This window comes from Somniosus microcephalus, chromosome 2, assembly GCF_052327205.1.
Source record: "Somniosus microcephalus isolate GS21.2 chromosome 2, FLI_Smic_1.0, whole genome shotgun sequence".
NCBI classification, from domain to species: Eukaryota; Metazoa; Chordata; class Chondrichthyes; order Squaliformes; family Somniosidae; genus Somniosus; species Somniosus microcephalus.
The window spans coordinates 182,785,236-182,806,793 of record NC_140988.1 but is presented as its reverse complement, the minus strand read 5'-3'; the positions used below and the strand labels follow the sequence as shown (position 1 = coordinate 182,806,793).

Below are 21,558 nucleotides of genomic sequence, written 5' to 3'. Positions count from 1 at the left end.
GCACCCATTGATCTCCAGCACTCTCGTCTCCAGCTGGCTCAGCTGTTCAATGTGGGCTTGGCCCTCGCCTGCCCGCTCCTGCTCCCTCTGGTTGTGAGCCACCTTGGCCTGCAAGAGAAAGGAAAGTGTGTGTGGTGCAATGTGTTTGGCTGATGTACCTGCCATAGTTGAAAAGCTGTCATTGTGTGTGAGACGTGAGTGTGAGTGTTGGTAGGTAGAGATTGTTGGTGGGTGAGTACTGGGGGTGTGGTTCATTGAGCAGTGTGTGAAGATTGTGGTTCAGATGGTGGTGTGTAGCATTTGTTGAAGCCTTCACTCACCCTGACCACCTGAGTGAGGTAGTTAAACTTCTTCCTGCACTGGCTGTGGGTCCTGGGGCCCACAGTGCTGCCTGTCACATGTTGTGCCACCTCCCTCCACATAGTGTGGGACACTTGTGCAAGGGCCCCCTGCCAGTTGGCAGGTGCAGAATCATCCACCTTCTCTCGACCATGAAAACCAACACTTCCAAAGCTTCATTGGAGAACCTCCGGGCTCTCTCCCTGGGGCGACAACCTGCCATCAGGATTTGTCCGGGTCCAGCTTGTTGGGGCAGCTGCACACCCAACAGTGTGAGAATGAGGTGCTGCAGCATCAAGAACCTCCTCTTTAAGTAGTGAAAAAAGTCTGCAGCAATCATGACATGCAATTAGACTGCCCCCAATATTGGTCCAGCTTTTCAGTGTAATGCCAATGAGCTTGGGTTTTTAGACTAGAATCATGACTGCAATCATGAGTGAGCACGAATTTTATATGCACTCTAGACAATTTTTCAGGTGGCGCTACTTAACCATTTTTAGTCTAAACACTGCCCATTTCTTGGCTATAATGAATTTCTAGCCCTAAGTGTTGGTTCATACGCTGATGTCATGGAGCAAAGTTGCTGTGCTACTTCAGGACAGTAGTGAAACCGCTGCTGTGTAATTTGGTGATGGGTTTCTGCTGGTTCAGCATCCTAACTTAAATTATGAGACGGTGTTGTGAAGATTAATTGAAGTTTTTTTTGCAGGTTATTTTCTGTCCTATGTAACTGACCTACTTTTGTAGTGTTTGATCAATACTGTAAATTTCACACTGACAGTATGATTAAATGTGCTTTGCTGCGATGGGAACATTACAGTTTTAGGGCATTACATGTAAACCATAGATAGAAGGTACTAAAACAACTCCTAGGGGGAGAAATTGTGTATGTAGCAACACCTGTTAGCGCCTAAAGAGGGCAGTCAGTGGCTGTAGCGCCACTGGCCGCGCCTCCCGCAATATTCAGCGGGGGCGCTAATGGTGGCGTTAGCCTGTTGCGCTGCACCGCCACCGATGACGTCATCGGTGTGCGCAGCTCCCCATTAGCGCCCCGATCGCGATATTTGGTAGCGAACGCCGCTGTAGCACCGTTCGCTACCCGCGCCCGGTTCACGGGGCCTTGCTGTGCCGGCAGTGGCGCAAGTTAAGGTGGAGGTGCGGGGCGGCAGCCTGCCAGCACCTCCGTCCCCGGCCTCCTGATTCCCCCCCCGCAGCATTGCCGGCTGTTTCCCGAGAGCCCGGCACTTCTCCTCGGTGCCGGGCTCTTTTGCCGGCACTCGCGATTGGGGATCGCGCTGTTGCAGGCCCCTCCCCCTTAACAATGGGAGGAAGGCCTGCAGTACCACAGCGCGCTGTGCCGCAGCGTGTGGCGCTGCGGCACGTTGCACTGCGATATTCAGTTTCAACGCCCTAAGAGGGACGCGGAGCGCCTCGAGCCTCGCCCCGTCTCCCTCTAGGGGCGCTGAAAATGAATTTCTGACGCTCGGTATTACTCCGAACGCTGCGCAAAAATCAGCGCCCAGGCGAACTTGGCGCCTCAACCGAATTTCTAGGCCCTAGTGTTTGATTTACAATAGCGAGTATCTGGCTAGTGCAGCGATGCTGCTTGTTGGTGTTCCAACAAATTGTCCTGTGGAAATGTAAAATGCAGCTTCATACCTGCAGTTTTCCCACTCTGTAAATGACTAATAGCTGGGTGATCAGTTGGAGGCAGCCAGAAATTGAGGGAAAACCGAAAGAACTCATTAACCTGAGGTTCCATTATGCAACTCTTTGTGGATAGCTACAAAGCAGCAGAGGCCGATTGTCACTCTTTCAACTGGAGAATAGGGAATTCTCTACCCCAGAGGGAATCGGCATCGTGGACTCCACTTTCCTCAGGGTGAAATTCTGGCAAGGCACATATGCCTACATCACCCGCCAAGGCCCAATAATTTTGGGTCTTGAATCTCTGAGCCATACAGACAAGTGCAAGTAGAACCCACTCGGTGGGTGGGGGGGGGTGGGGGTCAATTTTTTTTAAAACAGAAAGTTTCAGCATTAGCCCCCTTATACAAGACCAATGGGAGCTGTAAATGGGGCCTGGAAGAGGATGAGCTTGGGCCCCCCTGGCAGCATAGGATGGGCAAGCCCCCAAGACATGCCTCTAGTTGCATGGGTGCCCACCAGCCCCATGCAAATGAAGTCACTTCCCACTGTCCCCGCTGGAGGGCACTGCCAGGCCGCAGTCGCAGGGTAACTGCCAGGATTGCGGCTTGCAAACTTTTGCCCCAGTCTTTTGAGAAATACAAAGTTCTTAGTGTGAATTTCAAGGAAACATTACATTGCAAAAGCTGCTAAATGCTTTAATGTCACTCTGAAGGTTTATCCCCTGGAATTTCCTCGGGACTTCATCTGTTCCGCTGCTGTAACTTTGGCGGAAATCCCGCTTATGTATGTAAATGAGGCTATCATCAAAGTTGTGTTGGTTGAGTGGGAGAAGCCCTGTGGAAAGTCACCCCCGCTATGAGTATCTAAGTCTAGCTTTGAAAGATACTTAGTTATTTGAGATTCAGTAAGTACTGAAGAATTTTTTGAAACAGGAAAAGGTCATTAATGTCAAACGAAGCCTGTTTCTATATAAAACGCTGCACGCACAAGTTGACTGTTAACATTTTTCATTTTCTTATTACATACTAAATTTTTTCAGGTATGACAGCTATGAGGAATATGAAAATGAGAGGCTGAAGAGGGAGGAATATCGAAGAGACTATGAGAAACGTGAATTTGAAAGAGCAAAGCAAAGGGAGCGACAAAGGCAAAAGGCAATTGTAAGCATTGTAGTAGCGCTCTTTATTTCTAATTTAGATATGCTGTAAATGTAAGAAACATGACTTTTTGGCTTACAAAGATATTTTTAAAATCTCTCCAGGAGGAACGCCGTGTTATTTATGTGGGAAAAGTCAGGGGTGACATAACACGTACAGAACTGAAGAGGCGCTTTGAAGTTTTTGGTGAAATTGAAGAGTGCACTGTCCATTTGCGTGAAGATGGGTAAGGTTACATTTCACATGGTAAATCTGCTCCTCAATATCCAAAATCTGGCTTTCTCTTTGAGATAGTAGACCCAGTATAGAGCCTTAGACATAGTAAGAACAGAGTGGAACTGGAAGGGTGCCCATAATTTTAGTGTCAGCGGGATCGATATTGACTTGCAGGTGACTAACTGGCAGAGCGTGCCCACAGATCATTTGTGCCTGTGGCCTCATTTACATCGAGCTGGCGAGATGTGGGACACCAAACCAGCCTCCTGATGCAGCTCACTGCATTAAGGCTGGCCAATATTCAACCACCTTGGCCATCATCGAGGTAAGTGCATAGTTACAATCATGGAGGGAGCAGTCCCTGGTAGCTAAGGCCTAGATTCTTTTTGTGGGGCCTGGAGGCGCACTCCTGCTACTCCAGATGGCACCAAAATAATGTCCATTATACCTTGACTTGGCCTCTTCGGCTCCATCGCCCGTGAAACCGGTCGGAGTGTGCACTCCGCCGTTCCAACCATTTGCAATCTAAACTAGGACCCTGATTTACACTTTGAAGTAGGTCAACCACTTGAAACAGGCAGGTGTTTTGGGAATCCAGCTGTAGGCCCCTTTCAAATTATCTGGGTTAATGGGGCTACCGACCCCATTTTGAGGCCATTACTACTCCGTTAATGCTGAACAAGTTAAAATCAACCCCAATGTACATGGATAAAAAAAATCTTGGTTATTCAGTCTATCCCATGTTCTATGTCACTATTTAAAAAAGAGGAGGGAGTTCTCCCAGTATCCTGTGCATAATCCCTCCACAACCAACACGATCATAATCAGATTAACTGGTCATTTATTTCATTGCTATTTGTGGGATCTTTCTGTTTGAAAAGTGGTTTCCATGTTTGCCTAAATAACAATAGTAAAAGCATTTCAAAGTGACTCATTGTATGTGAAGCACTTTAAGGTGTTTCTATATAGATGCAAGACTTTCTTTCTTTAACATCTGACAAATGGAAACCCATCTTATTATATTCAACGTCTAATTTATAATTTGCAAGATTTGCTGCAGTGAATGACATGCATTATTTTTGCTCCAATTTTTTACAGTGACAACTATGGTTTCATCACGTATCGTTACACTTGTGATGCATTTGCTGCCCTTGAGAATGGACACACTTTGCGAAGATCTAATGAGCCCCCTTTTGAATTGTGCTTTGGTGGCCGTAGACAGTTCTACAAGTCTAACTATGCAGATCTAGGTGAGATTGCACTCCAACACAATATCTCTGGTGTTTTTACAGACAATGTAGACATCTGAAATAAATGGGATTTTGAATCACTATTGCTTTCATGCAGTTTGCTTTAATTATTCATAAATATAGGTTCAGCCAATATCATCAAATTCTCACACTTGCAGTAGAAAATCATAAGAGTCACTAGAGATTTCTGTAATATTGCATCTTGGGCAAAATTGTCTCGTACCTAGGCTTGGCATATGTCAAAACTTGACTCACATATTGAGTGGATTTACAGACGTTAGCAGGCAGATTCTTAGAGTGCCACAAAAATCCAACCATAATTTAATGTTATTAGCTAATTTCAGCAGGGCTAAATTTTCACTTATGAGGCAAGGTTTAGGAAAGGCACATTATGCTATCCTGTTGGGCAAGAATAACTGATAATAGTTGGAGAATGATTTTTTTTATATCAGTGATGAAGGCTTGTATAGCCCTAGGAATAAAAGGAGGGTTCAAGGTAAAGTGAAACCTAAATGACTAATTAAGGATATTCATGGAGAAATTAACCCCCCCCCAAAGTATTCCATTTTGTATAAAAGGTTCATTTGTCAAGGAAATAAGGATAAGTATAAAAAGCAGCTGAGAATAACTAAAGACAGTGTTAGGAATGTAACTAATTGCCGTATTGATCGCAAGGCTTTTGTTGGGAGTCAGAACAACCAAGGGGCCCATTGGTCCTTTGAAGGATTGTTAGGGTAGGTTATGTTTGAGGATAAAGATATGGTTAATAAGCGAAATATATTGGGGCTGAAAATTTGTGTCCCTAGCAGCGCAATCCCGGCACAAATCTACCAGGAGTGCAGCAGACGGGCAAGAAATTGTGCCAGGACCTGGATATACAGGGTCCTGGCATCTGCCGGGGCTGGAGGTCCGGAATCTCTAAGCCACTGCTTGAAGTTTCTGGGATGATCTGTTGGCATGAAACCTCAGCCACAGTCCATCTCAAACCTGGCCCCTGATGTCAGAGGAGGTGGGTCCAGAGGGATTTCCTTGCCCCGGCCTGGGTCACACTAAGTAGCCCATACACTGGATGGCTTAACATGCCGGACATGGGGTCCAGTCCTGTGTTCTGGCCTGTACCCCCAAAGGAAATTCTGGCATCGTGAGGGAATTAACCCTCTTGTAAAGAGGACAAAATGTTTTATTTTGAAATTGCCTGTCCTGACAGGACCACTGGCTGAAGAACTCGTGGCTGTCCAGCGCTGCCTTATCCATGCTCCCTCTTCTGGCTGTTACCCAGTTAATTCAGATCAATTAGGTAGGTTTCAGGCCAATTTAGATAAGGTAAGTGAATGCATTCATGTGTGCCAGACATGATTTAATATGGACGGTATAGTGTTATTCACTTGGGGATAGGAAATTCCAAGCATGTCTGCATCATTCAGGGTTTCCATTAAGGGATGAAGAAAAAGACTGCGGGGTAGTAGATGATCACTCATTGAAGGTGCACAAACAGTGAGATGGCTTTAGGGAAAGCAAATAGAGTTTTAGGTTGTATTGCTAGGTCCATTGAGTACAAATCAAAGAGTACTGTACTTTAGGTTATATAAGACTCTAGTACATCTGCATTGTGTTCAGATTTCATTCTCACAAATGGTAAAGTATATTGAGGCTCTGGGGAGGCTGCAGAGGAGGGTGACCAGAATGATACCAAATCTTAGCGCTCTTAGTTATGAGGCAGGCTCCAAGAGCAATTTTGGAGAAATGCAGGCTTGGAGGGAATGGGATTGTTTTTTAAAATGATAAGGGCAATAAATTTGGACTGGATAGGGTTGGTGGGGCCAGAGGTCATGGCTTTAAAATCTGTAAGCAAAGAGTCAGGTTAGAGGCCGGATTGTATTACCCACGGGAGCAAACTGCTGAGAGATGCGGTGAGGTTGGAATCACTAATTCCTTAAAAAAAAGAACTTGACTAGTTCCTGAGAGAAGAGGATATTTCCAGTTATACCGGGTCAATCATTAGTTAGTTGTGATTGTAATGAGTCATGGGCAACCATGGTCTCCTGGAGTCTTGCCTAATTGCCTTGGGGAGCCCAAGAGGAATTTTCAAGACTTTCCTGAATAGTTTGCAGATTTTTTTCTCCTTTTTGCCTCTCCCAGGAGATAGCATAATTAGGGAGTGGGTAAACATTGTGCAAGGTTGCACCATGGACTGGATGTGACAGATCTGATGAACTTTATCAACTGTCTTTTTGTATATTTGTATGTCTAAGTTGTATTTCATGTTAATGATTTAGTGTACATCGAACTTATGATCATGGGGCAGAAATTCAACTTACGGCTGGCCGCTTTGCATCCATAAAATGGACGTCAGCTCTCCGGATTCACCTCATGCCCAATCTGGATCTGACATGTGCCAGGTGCCATATTGGCTTGTGCAATTTTTAATCATCCTGGGTTCCCATTTGAAACAGGCGTTAGCCTCATTACATATGCATATCAGGGTCCTATAAGAACAAATGAACATAAGAAATAGGAGCAGGAGTAGGCCAATCGGCCCCTCGAGCCTGCTCCGCCATTCAATAAGATCATGGTTGATCTGATCCTAACCGCCAATCTACTATCATAGAACCATCTCCTGAATCTAACAGAATTAGACACATGAAATAGCAGCAGGATCAGGCTACACGGCCCCTGGGCCCACTCCGCTACCCACAGGGCCATGTCCGATCCGAACCTGGACTCATGTCCAAATTCCTGCCCGCTCCCCGTAACCCTTAATTCCCTTTACTTCTAGGAAACTGTCTATTTCTGTTTTAAATTTATGTAATGATGTAGCTTCTACAGCTTTTTGGGGCAGCATATTCCATGGACCTACCACCCTCTGAGTGAAGTAGTTCCTCCTCATCTCAGTTTTGAAAGAGCAGCCCCTTATTCTAAGACTATGCCCCCTTCTAAGAGCAGCCCCTTATTCTAAGACTATGCTGGTTGTAGAACCCTAAATGCAAAATTCAGGTACAACCAAGTGGAGCTTGCACCACGTATGTTCCACCTAGTTGTACCAGGACTAGGGTGGCCTAACCAGTGGTTTTTAAAGGGACTGCTGGAGGCTGTACAATCAAAAGGCCCAAGAAATTTTTATTTTTTATTTTTGTGGGCCCAGGAGAAGCAGAAATGCTCCTCCTGGGCTCACAAATAAAAATTCAGCCCGCTGCCAGCACATTCAAGCCCACACACCCCCACCGCCCGGCCTGGGATATCACCCCCCACCCCGAGACCCGACCTACACATTTGGCACCTACAGCTCGCTGGTGGCATTTAAATGAGGACTGAAGCTAAATTTGGCTTGGGCCTCAGGCCGGCACGGACCAATGCGTGGAATAATTGCTCTGCTGACTTTGCATCCATTTTGGGCGCAAGTCAAATTTTTCTTCGCATATTTCAAAAATAGTACGTTATTGTTACTAAATGGTCTGCACTATGCATTCCTAATTTCACTACTTAATAAAACGTATTGCAGACACAAATTTCAATCATTAATTTTAAGTTTACATAAGTGACATTAAATAAATCATAAATTTGGAGTTAGTTGTGGTGTATGAAAACAGTTTCCAAATCTGTGCATTGCACAGTATTTAGAGAATGTCAGCAGCTAAACAGTGACTTTATAAATGGCAATAAATAATGTTAAGAAAATGAAGTATTAAACTGACTCATATTGAACTGTAAGAATAACAAATGTTTCTAATATTGTCAAACCATTATTGAAAACTTATCTCAAACCCTACTTCTCATTTTCCTTTGAAAATCAACAAGAAAAATCCATCTTAAGCCTTCCTTTTACTGTCATTTTAAAACAATTATGTTTCTAAGTGCAGTAGCTGAATAGTTTAATTCAAAATGCTTTATTTTCAATTTTGTAAATTGGATATTAACAAAATGCCCATGCCTACTGTAGTAAAATTAATTGCAAATGGTATTCAAGCTAATTACTTGAAACTTTTTTGTTGTATGCAGACACACCAATTAGAACATAATTTAAACAACAATTGCAATAGCTATTTTAAAATATTTCCTCAATGGTTAGAAGCACAAAAAAGGAATCATGTTTATTCTTACTTACAAACAGAGCTGTGGAATATGTTTCTGGGGTTGATGACCTGAATTTTGGAGAAGGTGGCCAACTAAGGTGAGGGTGAAATGAATGTGGATTTTAGACCTCTGCCTGACAGGTGACATCATGTTGGAGAATGAATGATGAAGGAGGTGTGAAGTTCATTTTAGAAGGTCAGGTTTGAGGTGAAAACACTCCAGTATGAGCGCCATAGAAGTAAAAGAAAAACTCAAATGAGAAAGATGTTTGACTCTTTCCATGAGTTGTGTATACTTTTCCCCATCATGGGCTCGACCCCATCTATTTAATCTCATTGAAGGAAAGTTTTGCATAAATACTCCATCATGTTTCCCAAATGTGATCAAGCAAATTATTTATGTGATCACTTCTGCACCATTACTGGACCCTAGCTAGCTGCCCTCAATCCCAAGAAAAAAGAGAACCATCAGTGGCACAACAAGGAGATTTCAGAGAAATCGAAGGGATCTTGAGGATGTGTAGTGGACAGGAAATCTTACAGCTACTGTGTAGGTGGCTTCTGCAGGGGGAGATCTTGGAGACTAAGTGCTGAATTTTGCCGGCGCTCTGAGTGGGGGTTTGGAGGCAGGTCCGCTGTCAAAATAGCAAAGACTGTCAGCGGGTAGGAAACCCATAGTCAACCCACCTCCACGCGAGTCTCCTAGGTGTCGGGTCTGTCAGCGGAGAACTAACCCGACATCAAGCGGTGGGGGATACAATTCAGAAAATTAAATGGCTTGTTAACAGCCAATTTAATGCTATTTTGAGCCTACCTTGTAATTTTACGTGCTCCCCCACGGGTTACCCGCTGCTCGGGGAACACGACAGCTCACCCTGGCGTGAGTTGAGTCTGCTTTGATTTATCTGATAAGCTGACAGCTGCAGAAGTGGTATAAAGGATATCTTGTTGCAGCTGTTCAGTTTCAGAGCTCAGAAACTGTTGGTTACTGCATTTGTAAGACATAAAGAGATTTCTTTAGCTTGCAAGTGTTTAGAGCCAACTGTATGTCCAGTGTCACCTCATTGGAACAACCTATCTCACCATTGACAGATCGCTTCTGTCATCTCAACTCTAGCTGTCATCTATTCCAGCAACATTGGTGCCCTTGAAAAAATCACACCTTTGTCCTCTGAATCCTTCCACGATCAGCCCCAACACCAACATCACCAACAACAACACCAACCCTCTCCGCCATCACCTGATGCTGCACAGGACACAGGGCATCAGCCCCTGACAACATTGCTGCCCAGGAGTCCAGCGATGACCTCACCATGGCCAGATTTACTTCACTTGACACTGTACACCCTGGCTGCCACATGATGCATCAGGTTGACACCATCCCACACCAGCACCATAAAGTATCCCTATAATGTCCAAACCATTCCTTTCACACTCATCACAATAGTGGGGGGGGGGGGGAGAGAGAGAGTTATGTCTCAACATTCATTGGAACTTACTTTTCAAGGTGCGCAAAGACCTGACCAATAAGGTGAAGTGGTGAAAATAAAGATTTCAATGTTTGACAGCATATTAACAAACTTCACATGGACATTGGGTATACCTCTCAAGTGCCTACCCTTGTGTGTTGTTAGTTGGTGTGCTTGCAGTAGGATGAGGGTGAGCATGCAGGGTGGCTAGTGAGATGGGGAAGTGATAATGTAAATAGAGAGGGATGGGTGGAGGTGCAAGGTAAGTTGGTTTGAGTAAGGATGTGCAGGAGTAGGGTAGGGAAGGCAGAGTGATGGGAATAAGGATGTAACTGGTAGAATAGATAAGGGAGAACTAGTGGATGTAGTGTATTTGGATTTTCAGAAGGCCTTTGATAAAGTCCCACATAAGAGGTTAATGTGCAAAATTAATGCACATGGGATTGGGGGTAATATACTGGCATGGATTGAAAATTGGTTAACAGACAGGAAACAGAGAGTAGGAATAAATGGGTCTTTTTCGGGGTGGCAGGCAGTGACTAGTGGGGTACCGCAGGGATCAGTGCTTGGGCCCCAGCTGTTCACAATATATATCAATGATTTGGATGAGGAAACCAAATGTAATATTTCCAAGTTTGCTGATGACACAAAACTAGGTGGGATTGTGAGTTGTGATGAGGATGCAAAGAGGCTTCAAGGCGATTTAGACAAGTTGAGTGAGTGGGCAAATACATAGCAGATGCAGTATAACGTGGATAAACGTGAAGTTATCCACTTCGGTAGGAAAAACAGAAAGGTAGAGTATTATTTAAATGGTGCTAGATTGGGAAATGCTGATGTACAAAGGGACCTGGGTGTCCTTGCACACCAGTCACTGAAAGCAAACATGCAGGTACAGCAAGCAGCTAGGAAGACAAATGGTATATTGGCCTTCACTGCAAAAGGATTTGAATACAGCAGCAAGGATGTCTTACTACAGTTATACAGGGCCTTGTTGAGACCACACCTGGAGTACTGTGTGCAGTTTTGGTCTCCTTACCTAAGAAAGGATATACTTGCCATAGAGGGAGTGCAGCGAAGGTTCACCAGACTGATTCCTGGGATGGCAGGACTGTCGTATGAGGAGAGATTGGGTCGACTAGGCCTGTATTCACTAGAGTTTAGAAGAATGAGAGGGGATCTCATTGAAACGTATAAAATTCTGACAGGGCTAGACAGACTGGATGCAGGGAGGATGTTTCCCCTGTCTGGGGGGGTCTGGAACGAAGGGTCACAGTCTCAGGATACGGGGTAGGACATTTAGGACTGAGATGAGGAGAAATTTCTTCACTCAGAGGGTGGTGAACCTGTGGAATTCTCTACCACAGAAGGCTGTGGAGGCCAAGTCACTGAATATATTTAAGAAGGAGATAGATAGATTCCTAGACACAAAAGGCATCAAGGGGTATGGGGAGAGAGCGGGAATATGGTATTGTGATAGAGGATCAGCCATGATCATATTGAATGGCGGAGCAGGCTCGAAGGGCCGAATGGCCTACTCCTGCTCCTATTTTTCTATGTTTCTATGAATGTGATGAGTGGCACAGGATGAGGTTGAGAGTGGCTTTGCAGTAACGTTTCGTGATCTACTGAGATCATTGAAAGTTTGGCGCCACTGCAGCCAGGGATTCCTGACGACATCCCTGCTTGTGCCCTCCTGTGCAATGTGCAAGCAGACTGCGTTGATTTCCTGGGGAGGCCTCTTCCACCCATGGGAAGCGAACCTCCCTGTGCGCTGAGACTCCCTCCATAAGCAGGCATACACCTTTGTGCAGTGTTTGCAGCACCTCAATGCTGCAGAACACTGACAGCACAACTGTCAAACTCAACGTGGCCGTGGTCTCTTTAAGGAAACCGGCTGATGACACATCATCAAATGATGTCATCAGACCCGTTTCCTGTTAATTAGCCGGGAACCCCGCAGGGTGGGCTTAAAGAGCCCTATTAACGGAAAATCCTTTTTACAGAGCAGCTGCAGACGGGAACGGGACCAGAACCTGCCAACCAACTCTCTCGCCGCCATCCCGCCTCCGCAGGGAATATCATGCCCCAAGAGTTGGTAGTAGTGGCATCCCATGCCATTATTAAACAAAAAAAAATTGCCAGACTGAAATCTTAGGTGCATGGGTTGCTTGCACTGGAATGATGCTGAGCCAGCTCCAATAAGACAGTTGAAGCCAGTGCAGTGCCTCAGAAACCAATGTAACATCAGAGGCATAATCCAATCCCTTTCAGCCGAGTAAATTCTCACTCACAATAAAGTTTAAATGTTTGTGACTGGGCAAATGAAATTCCTTCAAAAGTCATGACAATTTTAGAAACAGCAAAAAATGCTGCACTAGCTCTTTAATTTTTGTGAAAGAGAATGAAAGAGGATTTTTCTTCCTCTTTAAATTACAGGATATAACTTTATAAATTCCAAATATAATCTCTGTTATTTTGGGAGTTTTAAAGTTTTATTTATATTGTATATATTTTCAGCGCAAGTTCAAATGAACATCATGGGAGTTTACATTGAGCCCTGAGAGCAAGAAAATGTTGTCTTATGACTTAAGTGAGATATTTCAGTTAAAAGGACCTATAAAAGAGTAGGAGCACTTTTCCATGATTAGTGTATAATTACCCAATCGAAGAGAATAGTTAAAAGAGAAATAAAAACATACTTCAGTTTAATTAGCTAGTTGCTGGATTAAAGCAAAACATGTGGCACACACCATATTGAGTCTGAAAGACAGATTGATAGCCAGATAGATATCAAACATATTTCACTGGAATACCTACTTCACGAGGATTTTTTATCACATCAGCTAAGACATCTGTGGAGATGATTTCCTTTAGTTTATTGTGTGTAACATTGTAAAAAAATTACAGAAAGAAATACTCTGGTCGATAATTCTAGTAAAATCAAAATAGTGACTGGGGAAAATCATCTCCACTGGTAAGGAAAGCCAATTGGGATATACCTATAACAAACTTATTATGTCGGCTGTAATTGAATAAACATGAAAATGATCAAATAGGCGACTGAAAATTTGATGTGTATTACAAACTACAGTCGAGAAATGAGTCCGCAGAATATAAGGGTATGATGATGTGAAAATAGTGAAAAGTAGAAAATTCGTAGTTCAAGACAATATAAGCTAATTTGTTTTTAATTCATTCATGGGATGTGGGCATCACTGGCAAGGCCAGCAATTACTGCCGAACTCTAATTGCCCTCGAGAACATGGTGGTGAGCCACCTTCTTGATCCGCTGCAGTCGTGTGATGAAGGTACTCCTACCAGTTCTGTTAGGGAGGGAGTTCCAGGATTTTGACCCAGCGACGATGAAGGAACCGCAATATATTTCAAAGTCAGGATGGTGTGTGACTTGGAGGTGATGGTGTTCTCATGCGCCTGCTGCCCTTGTCCTTCTAGGTGGTCGAGTTCAGAGGTTTGGGAGGTGAAGTCGAAGCAGCCTTGGCAAGTTGCTGCAGTGCATCTTGTAGATGGTACACACTGCAGCTGGTGGAGGGAGTGAATGCTTAAGGTGGTGGATTGGATGCCAGTCAAGCAGCTGCTTTTTCCTGGATGGTGTTGAGCTTCTTGAATGTTGTTGGAGCTGCACTCATCCAGGCAAGTGGAGAGTATTCCATCGCACTCCTGACGTGTGCCTTGTAGATGGTGGAAAGGCTTTGGGGAGTCAGGAGGCGAATCACTTGCAACAGAATACCCAGTCTCTGACCTGCTCTTGTAGCCACAGTATTTATATGGCTGGTCCAGTTAAATTTCTGGTCAATGGTGACCCCCAGGATGTTGATGGTGGTGGATTTGACAATGGTAACGCCATTGAATGTCAAGGGGAGGTGGTTAGACACTCTCTTGTTGAAGATAGTCATTGCTTGGCACTTTTGTGGTGCGAATGTTACTTGCCACTTACCAGCTCAAGCCTGAATGTCGTCCAGGGCTTGCTGCATGCGGGCACAGACTGCTTCATTATCTGAGGAGTTGTGAATGGAACTGAACACTGTGCAATCATCAGAAAACATCCCCACTTCTGACCTTATGATGGAGGGAAGGTCATTGATGAAGCAGCTGAAGATGGTTGTGCCTAGAACACTGCCCTGAGGAATTCCTGTAGCGATGTCCTGGGGCTGAGATGGTTGGCTTCCAACAACCACAACCATCTTCCTTTGTGCTCGGTATGACTCCAGCCGGTGGCAAGTTTTCCCCCTGATTCACATTGTCTTCAATTTTACTCCTTGGTGCCACACTTGGTCAAATGCTGCTTTGATATCATGGGCAGTTACTCTCACCTCACCTCTGGAATTCAACTCTTTTGTCCATGTTTGGACCAAGGCTGTAATGAGGTCTGGAGCTGAGTGGTCCTGGTGGAACCCAAACTGAGTTATTGGTAAATGGTACAATTTTAAAGGGAGTGCAAGAACAAAGAGACCTGTGGCTGTTTGTGCACAAATCTTTGAAGGTGGCAGGACAGGTTAACAAAGCAGTTAATAAAGCATATAGCATCCTGGGCTTTATAAGGAGAGGCATAGAGTACAAAAATCAGGAAGTTATGCTAAACCTATAAAACACTAGTTCGGCCCCAGCTGGAGTATTTTGTCCAATTCTGGGCACCACACGTTAGGAAGTACATGAAGGCTTTGGGGAGGGTACAGAAGAGACTTACTAGAATGGTTCCAGGGATGAAGGATTACAGTTAGGTGGATAGGTTGGAGAAGTTGGGATTCTTCTCCTTAAAGCATAGAAGGCTAAGAGAAGATTTGATAGAGGTGTTTAAAATCATGACGGGTTTAGATAGAGTAAATAAAGAGAAACTGTTTTCAATGGCGGAAGGATTAAGGGCACAGATTTAAGGTGATTGGCAAAAGAACCAGAGGCGATATAAGGAAAACTTTTTTACGCAATGAGTGATTATGATTTGGAATGCACTGCCTGATAGGGTAGTGTAAACAGATTGAATAGTACCTTTGAAAAGGGAATTGGATAAATACTTGAAGGAGAAAAAAATTGCTGGGATATGGGGATAGAGCCGAGGACTGGGACTAACTGGCTTGCACTTCGACAGAGCTGGTGCAGACTTGATGGGAGGCGGTGGCGTAGTGGTTATGTCACTAGACTAGTAAGCCTAGAGGCTCAGTCAAATGCTCTGAGGATATGGGTTCAAATCCCACCACGGCAGCTGGTGGAATTTAAATTCAATTCAATTTAATTCTGGAATTAAATTGAATTTAAATTCAATTCAATTTAATTCTGGAATTAAATGTTAGTCTTAGTAATGGCGACCATGATACCATTGTCGATTGTTGCAAAAACCCATCTGGTTCACTAACGTCCTTTAGGGAAGGAAATCTGCCGTCCTTACCTGGTCTGGCCTACATGTGACTCCAGACCCACAGCAATGTGGTTGACTCTTAATGCCCTCTGAAATGGCCTAGCAAGCCACTCAGTTGTAAACAACCGCTACGAAAAACAATAAGAATTAAAACCGGACGGACCACCCGGCATCGACCTCGGCACTGGAAACGACAACGACAACAGCAAACCCAGTCCGGTCGACCCTGCAAATTCCTCCTTACCAACATCTGGGGGCTTGTGCCAAAATTGGGAGAGCTGTCCCACAGACTAGTCAAGCAACAGCCTGACATAGTCATAATTACCAAATCATACCTTACAACCAATGTCCCAGACACCACCATCACCATCCCTGGGTATGTCCTGTCCCACCGGCAGGACAGACCCACCAGAGGTGGTGGCACCGTGGTATACAGTCGGGAGGGAGTAGCCCTGGGAGTCCTCAACATTGACTCAGGACCCCATGAGGTCTCATGGCATCAAGTCAAACATGGGCAAGGAAACCTCCTGCTAATTACCACCTACCGCCCTCCCTCAGCTGATGAATCAGTACTCCTTCATGTTGAACACCAATTGGAAGAAGCACTGAGAGTAGCAAGGGCACAAAATGTCCTCTGGGTGGGGGGACTTCAATGCCCATCACCAAGAGTGGCTCGGTAGCATCACAACTGACCGAGCTGGCCGAGTCCTAAATGACATAGCTGCCAGACTGGGTCTGCGACAGGTGGTGAGGGAACCAACAAGAGGGAAAAACCTACTTGATCTCGTCCTCACCAAACTACCTGTTGCAGATGCATCTGTCCATGACAGCATTGGTGGAAGTGACCACCGCACAGTCCTTGTGGCGGCGAAGTCCCATCTTCATGTTGAGGATACCCTCCACCGTGTTGTGTGGCACTATCACCGTGCTAAATGGGACAGATTTCGAACAGATCTGGCAACTCAAAACTGGGCATCCATGAGGCGCTGTGGGCCATCAGCAGCAGCAGAATTGTATTCAACCACAATCTGTAACCTCATGGCCCGGCATATCCCTCACTCTACCATTACCATCAAGCCGAGAGATCAACCCTGGTTTAACGAAGAGTGCAGGAGAGCATGCTGGGAACAGCACCAGGCATACCGAAAAATGAGGTGTCAACCTGGTGAGGCTACAACACAGGACTACTTGCATGCCAAACAACGGAAGCAACATGCGATAGACAGAGCTAAGCGATCTCACAACCATCAGATCAAATCAAAGCTCTGCAGTCCTGCCACATCCAGTCGTGAGTGGTGGTGGACAATTAAACAGTTAACAGGAGGAGGAGGCTCCAAAAATATTCCCATCCTCAATGATGGTGGAGCCCAGCACGTGAGTGCAAAAGACAAGGCTGAAGCATTTGCAACTATCTTCAGCCAGAAGTGCCGAGTGGATGATCCATCTCGGCCTCCTCCTGAGGTCCCCAGCATCATAGATGCCAGTCTTCAGCCCATTCAATTCACTCCACGTGATGTCAAGAAACGGCTGAGACACTGGATACTGCAAAGGCTATGGGCCCTGACAACATTCCGGCAATAGTACTGAAGACTTGTGCTCCAGAACTAGCTGCGCCCCTAGCCAAGCTGTTCCAGTACAGCTACAACACTGGCATCTACCCAGCAATGTGGAAAATTGCCCAAGTATGTCCTGTCTACAAAAAGCAGGATAAATCTGACCCGGCCAATTACCGTCCCATCAGTCTACTCTCAATCATCAGCAAAGTGATGGAAGGTGTCGTCGACAGTGCTATCAAGCGGCACTTACTCAGCAATAACCTGCTAACTGATGCCCAGTTTGGGTTCCGCCAGGGCCACTCAGCTCCTGACCTCATTACAGCCTTGGTCCAAACATGGACAAAAGAGCTGAACTCAACAGGTGAGGTGAGAGTGACTGCCCTTGACATCAAGGCAGCATTTGATCGAGTGTGGCATCAAGGAGCCCTAGCAAAACTGAAGTCAATGGGAATCAAGGGGAAAACTCTCCATTGGTTGGAATCATACCTAGCACAAAGGAAGTTGGCTGTCATTCATCTCAATCACATGACATCACTGCAGGAGTTCCTCAGGGCAGTGTCCTAGGCCCAACCATCTTCAGCTGTTTCATCAATGACCTTCCCTCCATCATAAGGTCAGAAGTGGGGATGTTCGCTGATGATTGCACACTGTTCAGCACCATTTGAGACTCGTCAGATACTGACGCAGTCCGTGTCCATATGCAGCAAGACCTGGACAACATTCAGACTTGAGCTGACAAGTGGCAAGTAACATTCACACTACACAAGTGCCAGGCAATGACCATCTCCAACAAGCGAGACTCTAACCATCTCCCCTTGACATTCAATGGCATTACCATCGCTGAATCCCCCACTATCAACATCCTGGGGGTTACCATTGATCAGAAACTGAACTGGACCAGCCATATAAATACTGTGGCTACAAGAGCAGGCCAGAGGCTGGGAATTATGTGGCGAGTGTCTCACCTCCTGACTCCCCAAAGCCTTTCCACCATCTACAAGGCACAAGTCAGGAGTGTGATGGAATACTCTCCACTTGCCTGGATGAATGCAGTTCCAACAACACTCAAGAAGCTCAACACCATTCAGGATAAAGCAGCCCGCTTGATTGGCACTCCATCCACCACCTTCAACATTCACTCCCTCCACCACCGGCGCACTGTGGCTGCAGTGTGTACCATCTACAAGATGCACTGCAGCAACTCGCCAAAGCTCCTTCAACAGCACCTGCCAAACCCGCAACCTCTACCACTTAGAAGGACAAGGGCAGCAGGCGCATGGGAACATCACCACCTACAAGTTCCCCTCCAAGCCACACACCATCCTGACTTGGACCTGTATCGCCGTTCCTTCACTGTCGCTGGGCCAAAATCCTGGAACTCCCTTCCTAACAGCATTGTGGGTGTACCTACACCATATGGACTGCAGCGGTTCAAGAAGGCGGCTCACCACCATCTTCTCAAGGGCAATTAGGGATGGGCACTAAATGCAGGCCTAGCCAGCGACGCCCACATCCCATCAATGAATTTTTTTTTAAATGGGCTCTTTCTGTGCTGTACTATTCTATGATTCTATGAATATAACTTAATTGTAAACTGGAGGGAAAGGAAAATGGATGTGAAAACATTCTTTAAAGAACTGAAAAAATGCAAAGATTTTCTGGAAAAAAAAATGAAGGGCAGTATGTTCACTGAAATTAAAGGTATGGAAAAACTATTCAATTAGTTAGGTTATCTCCTTCACTAAAATTGAGGATAAAGAATATGTGGAATACAGTAGATAAAGAAGATGGTAGGTGGCAGAATTTCCTATTCTGTTTCAATACGGCTAGATTCTCTTCCATCATTCCACCCGAAATGGGTCAAGATAGTGGCAGAGAATGAGGGACGAATTGGGTATTGAGGCCTTAAACCCCTCCCCCATTCCCTCCCCAGCCCCCCTCATGCTGCTGGCCACCTCTTTCCCAGCTGCTGCATGCAAATGGTCTCGGGGGGAGCATGGGTTCCCAGCTTATTTCCATTCCATCTACCCCAGTTACTGCTGCCTCCTGGAGCCGCCATGTGAATGTTCGCAGAAGGCTCAGCATAGCAGCGATAAATGTCATGAGGTCAGGAAAGGAGGGAGATGGAAGAGAAGCATTGGTTTATGACTGGGCCCAACCCTTGAAGGCTTCAGTCTTGTGAGCTTTGGTGCAGTCTTTGGGGCTTTTGCCCCATTAAATAGTGCTCTCGCTTTTTCTGGTGCCGCAGCTTGGACTTCCAGTGGCGTAAGAAGTATCCACCACAAATAGATGAACAATTCATTTAAACAGCCACTGGGCATATGCCAGTGCTACATGCAGTTGACCACGCAGAACCATCAAGATTCTCCACTTCACACTGGTAGGCTCCCTCTTGGCAGCAGGAATCCTGCCAGGAGTCCACTGTGTATAGTAAATGACCTCCAACCCATGGAACTGGGTTGGTCTCAGGCGAATATGGAGGGATGGGAGAAGCCCCACTCCACTGGAATTCTGTCCAAAAGTGGGCCATCCAGACTTAGATGTAAGATACTGGTATATTAATTAACTTATTCAATGGTTGTAAAGTCAAAACTGTGATTAGGTGTGGTTATTTATCATTAATTAATATTCTGTGTTCCTCTATTCCTCTCCTGATGATGTTGAATCCTTGCTAGGATACATTTTCTTGGTGCCAGCAGCCTCTGGTACCTGACACAGTGACCATTATTCCAGTATTCAGTGCCAATTTTTCTGTGTGCCTCTGCACCTGGCTGTTAGTCCGTGGACACAGACCAGAACCTGCCTGGACTTCCAGTGGCATCAAAAGTACCCACCTCAAATAGCTGGAAAATTCATTGCCATTGGGGATATGCCAGTTCTGCATGTAGTCGACCATGCAAGAGGTTGTCTGTGAAAGGACGTCTGTGTGAAATGGGTGTCCAGTGTTGCTGAAGCATCACTGTGGTGGTAGCTGATTTAAAGGGCATAAGTAAAAGCATTGGTCCCAAAATTCTGATCCAGTTTCAGGGTGGTGAGCAGGTTGGAATGTGAAGCAAAACACAATTCTTTCAGGATTCTATCACATGTAAAGTGCCACCCTAAATTCCAGCAGAGGCGGGGAGGGAACAAATTTTCTGCCCTCCACCCATCTCAGTTAAAGGGGTTATGTCTGTGAGAGTTCCTTGGCTACTCTGAGAATTCCATCCAGTATGCCCTTTTTAGGTATGTATCCTATTGAAGCCTCTAGAAAACTCCAAAGGTCACCAGAGAAAAGTGAATCCTGCAGGGGATTGATTACCTTTGAAGATTCAGGAAATTACTCCCCTTGGAGAAAAAAAAATCGGAAATTGTCTTCAGCCCAGGAAGAGCCTCAAGGTGGTCCATTGAAGCAGTTGTGTGCAGCTATGACATCCACCAGTGGGTCAATTCATGGGCCTCTGAAGCAACTTTACAGGTTCAGATGGCCACTCTCATCTGGGATTTGGGATGGGGTCTGTAGCCTTTCCTATTGGTGAATGGGAGTTTGATCCCCATTAAATTTCCAATATTTCAGCTTTTCTTTGACCATTTTCGCTAATTTAGGAACTTGGGTACTCGTGAATATTTGTGCCTATTGGTCAATTTAATTTGCTCCCAGCACCATTAATGGCACCAATGGGTTTCCCAATGGGAATCTCCCTATATGAGGTGATTGGAAGAAGGAGGACACAAAGGGATATCAGGCATTTCAGGCTGTGCGAGAAGTGTTCTGTACTTATCTGCTTGCACCCTCACACCCACATTTGCAGACATAGGTGGCCAAACCTTGATTTGACAGACAATTAGTGCATGTGGAGGCTCCTATTCCCAAAGGAAACTAGGTCTGCTGACACAGTGGCACCACTAAAATATGTGACCATCTGATTAACAGTAATGTGGGATAAAAACAGAAAATGCTCGAAATACTCAGCAGGTGAGGCACCATCGGTGGAGAGAAAAACAGAGTTAACGTTTCAAGGCGATGACCTTTCGTCAGAACTATAACGTGGGGCCCTCTTCAGAAGGATCCTGATCATAGTACACTATACTTTCAGTAATGTTGCATGAAATAAAACATGGCAGTACACCCTGACTGGCCACACCTGCCAAAATGCCACCAACCATATCCGCCTTTGCACACCTAACTGGCACTGACTGTCTTCTTAGAGTCTATATCATCAGAGTTCCAAATGCAGAACTGCGCCATCTGCTGCAAGCACTCCTGTAGCTTCCATTCAGCAATAGGGCTGGCATATCAGTGATAGGAACAACTCAGCTGTGGCCTTAAATTTGGTTCCACCTCCTTGTAGCCATGCTGCAATGCTGATCTATGGAGGTGGTGCTGGGAAGATGCACAGAGGGCAGCACCACCTCCGCATCTGCAGCTAGCAACCAGATGGTTGGATGTTTCATCAATTTCCTGCAGATGCATGTCTTCATCCTTGGATTTCCTTTCCCA

General features: G+C 45.4%; 1 protein-coding gene across 9 annotated transcripts in view; it reads left to right on the top strand.

The window, feature by feature from the left end:
* Window positions 1-21,558, top strand: part of ppargc1a (peroxisome proliferator-activated receptor gamma, coactivator 1 alpha) — a 476,227-nt gene that overhangs the window by 450,990 nt on the left and 3,679 nt on the right. For 5 of the 9 annotated variants that reach the window (XM_085967770.1, XM_085967703.1, XM_085967695.1 and 2 more), the window contains 4 exons: window positions 3,029-3,149; window positions 3,251-3,372; window positions 4,461-4,612; window positions 5,820-5,909. In XM_085967770.1, the coding sequence (XP_085823896.1) occupies window positions 3,029-3,149; window positions 3,251-3,372; window positions 4,461-4,612; window positions 5,820-5,909 (485 nt within the window). Of the gene's footprint in view, window positions 1-3,028; window positions 3,150-3,250; window positions 3,373-4,460; window positions 4,613-5,819; window positions 5,910-8,720; window positions 8,781-21,558 lie in introns of all 9 variants that reach the window. The other 4 variants (XM_085967743.1, XM_085967752.1, XM_085967723.1 and 1 more) reach the window with 3 other exon arrangements.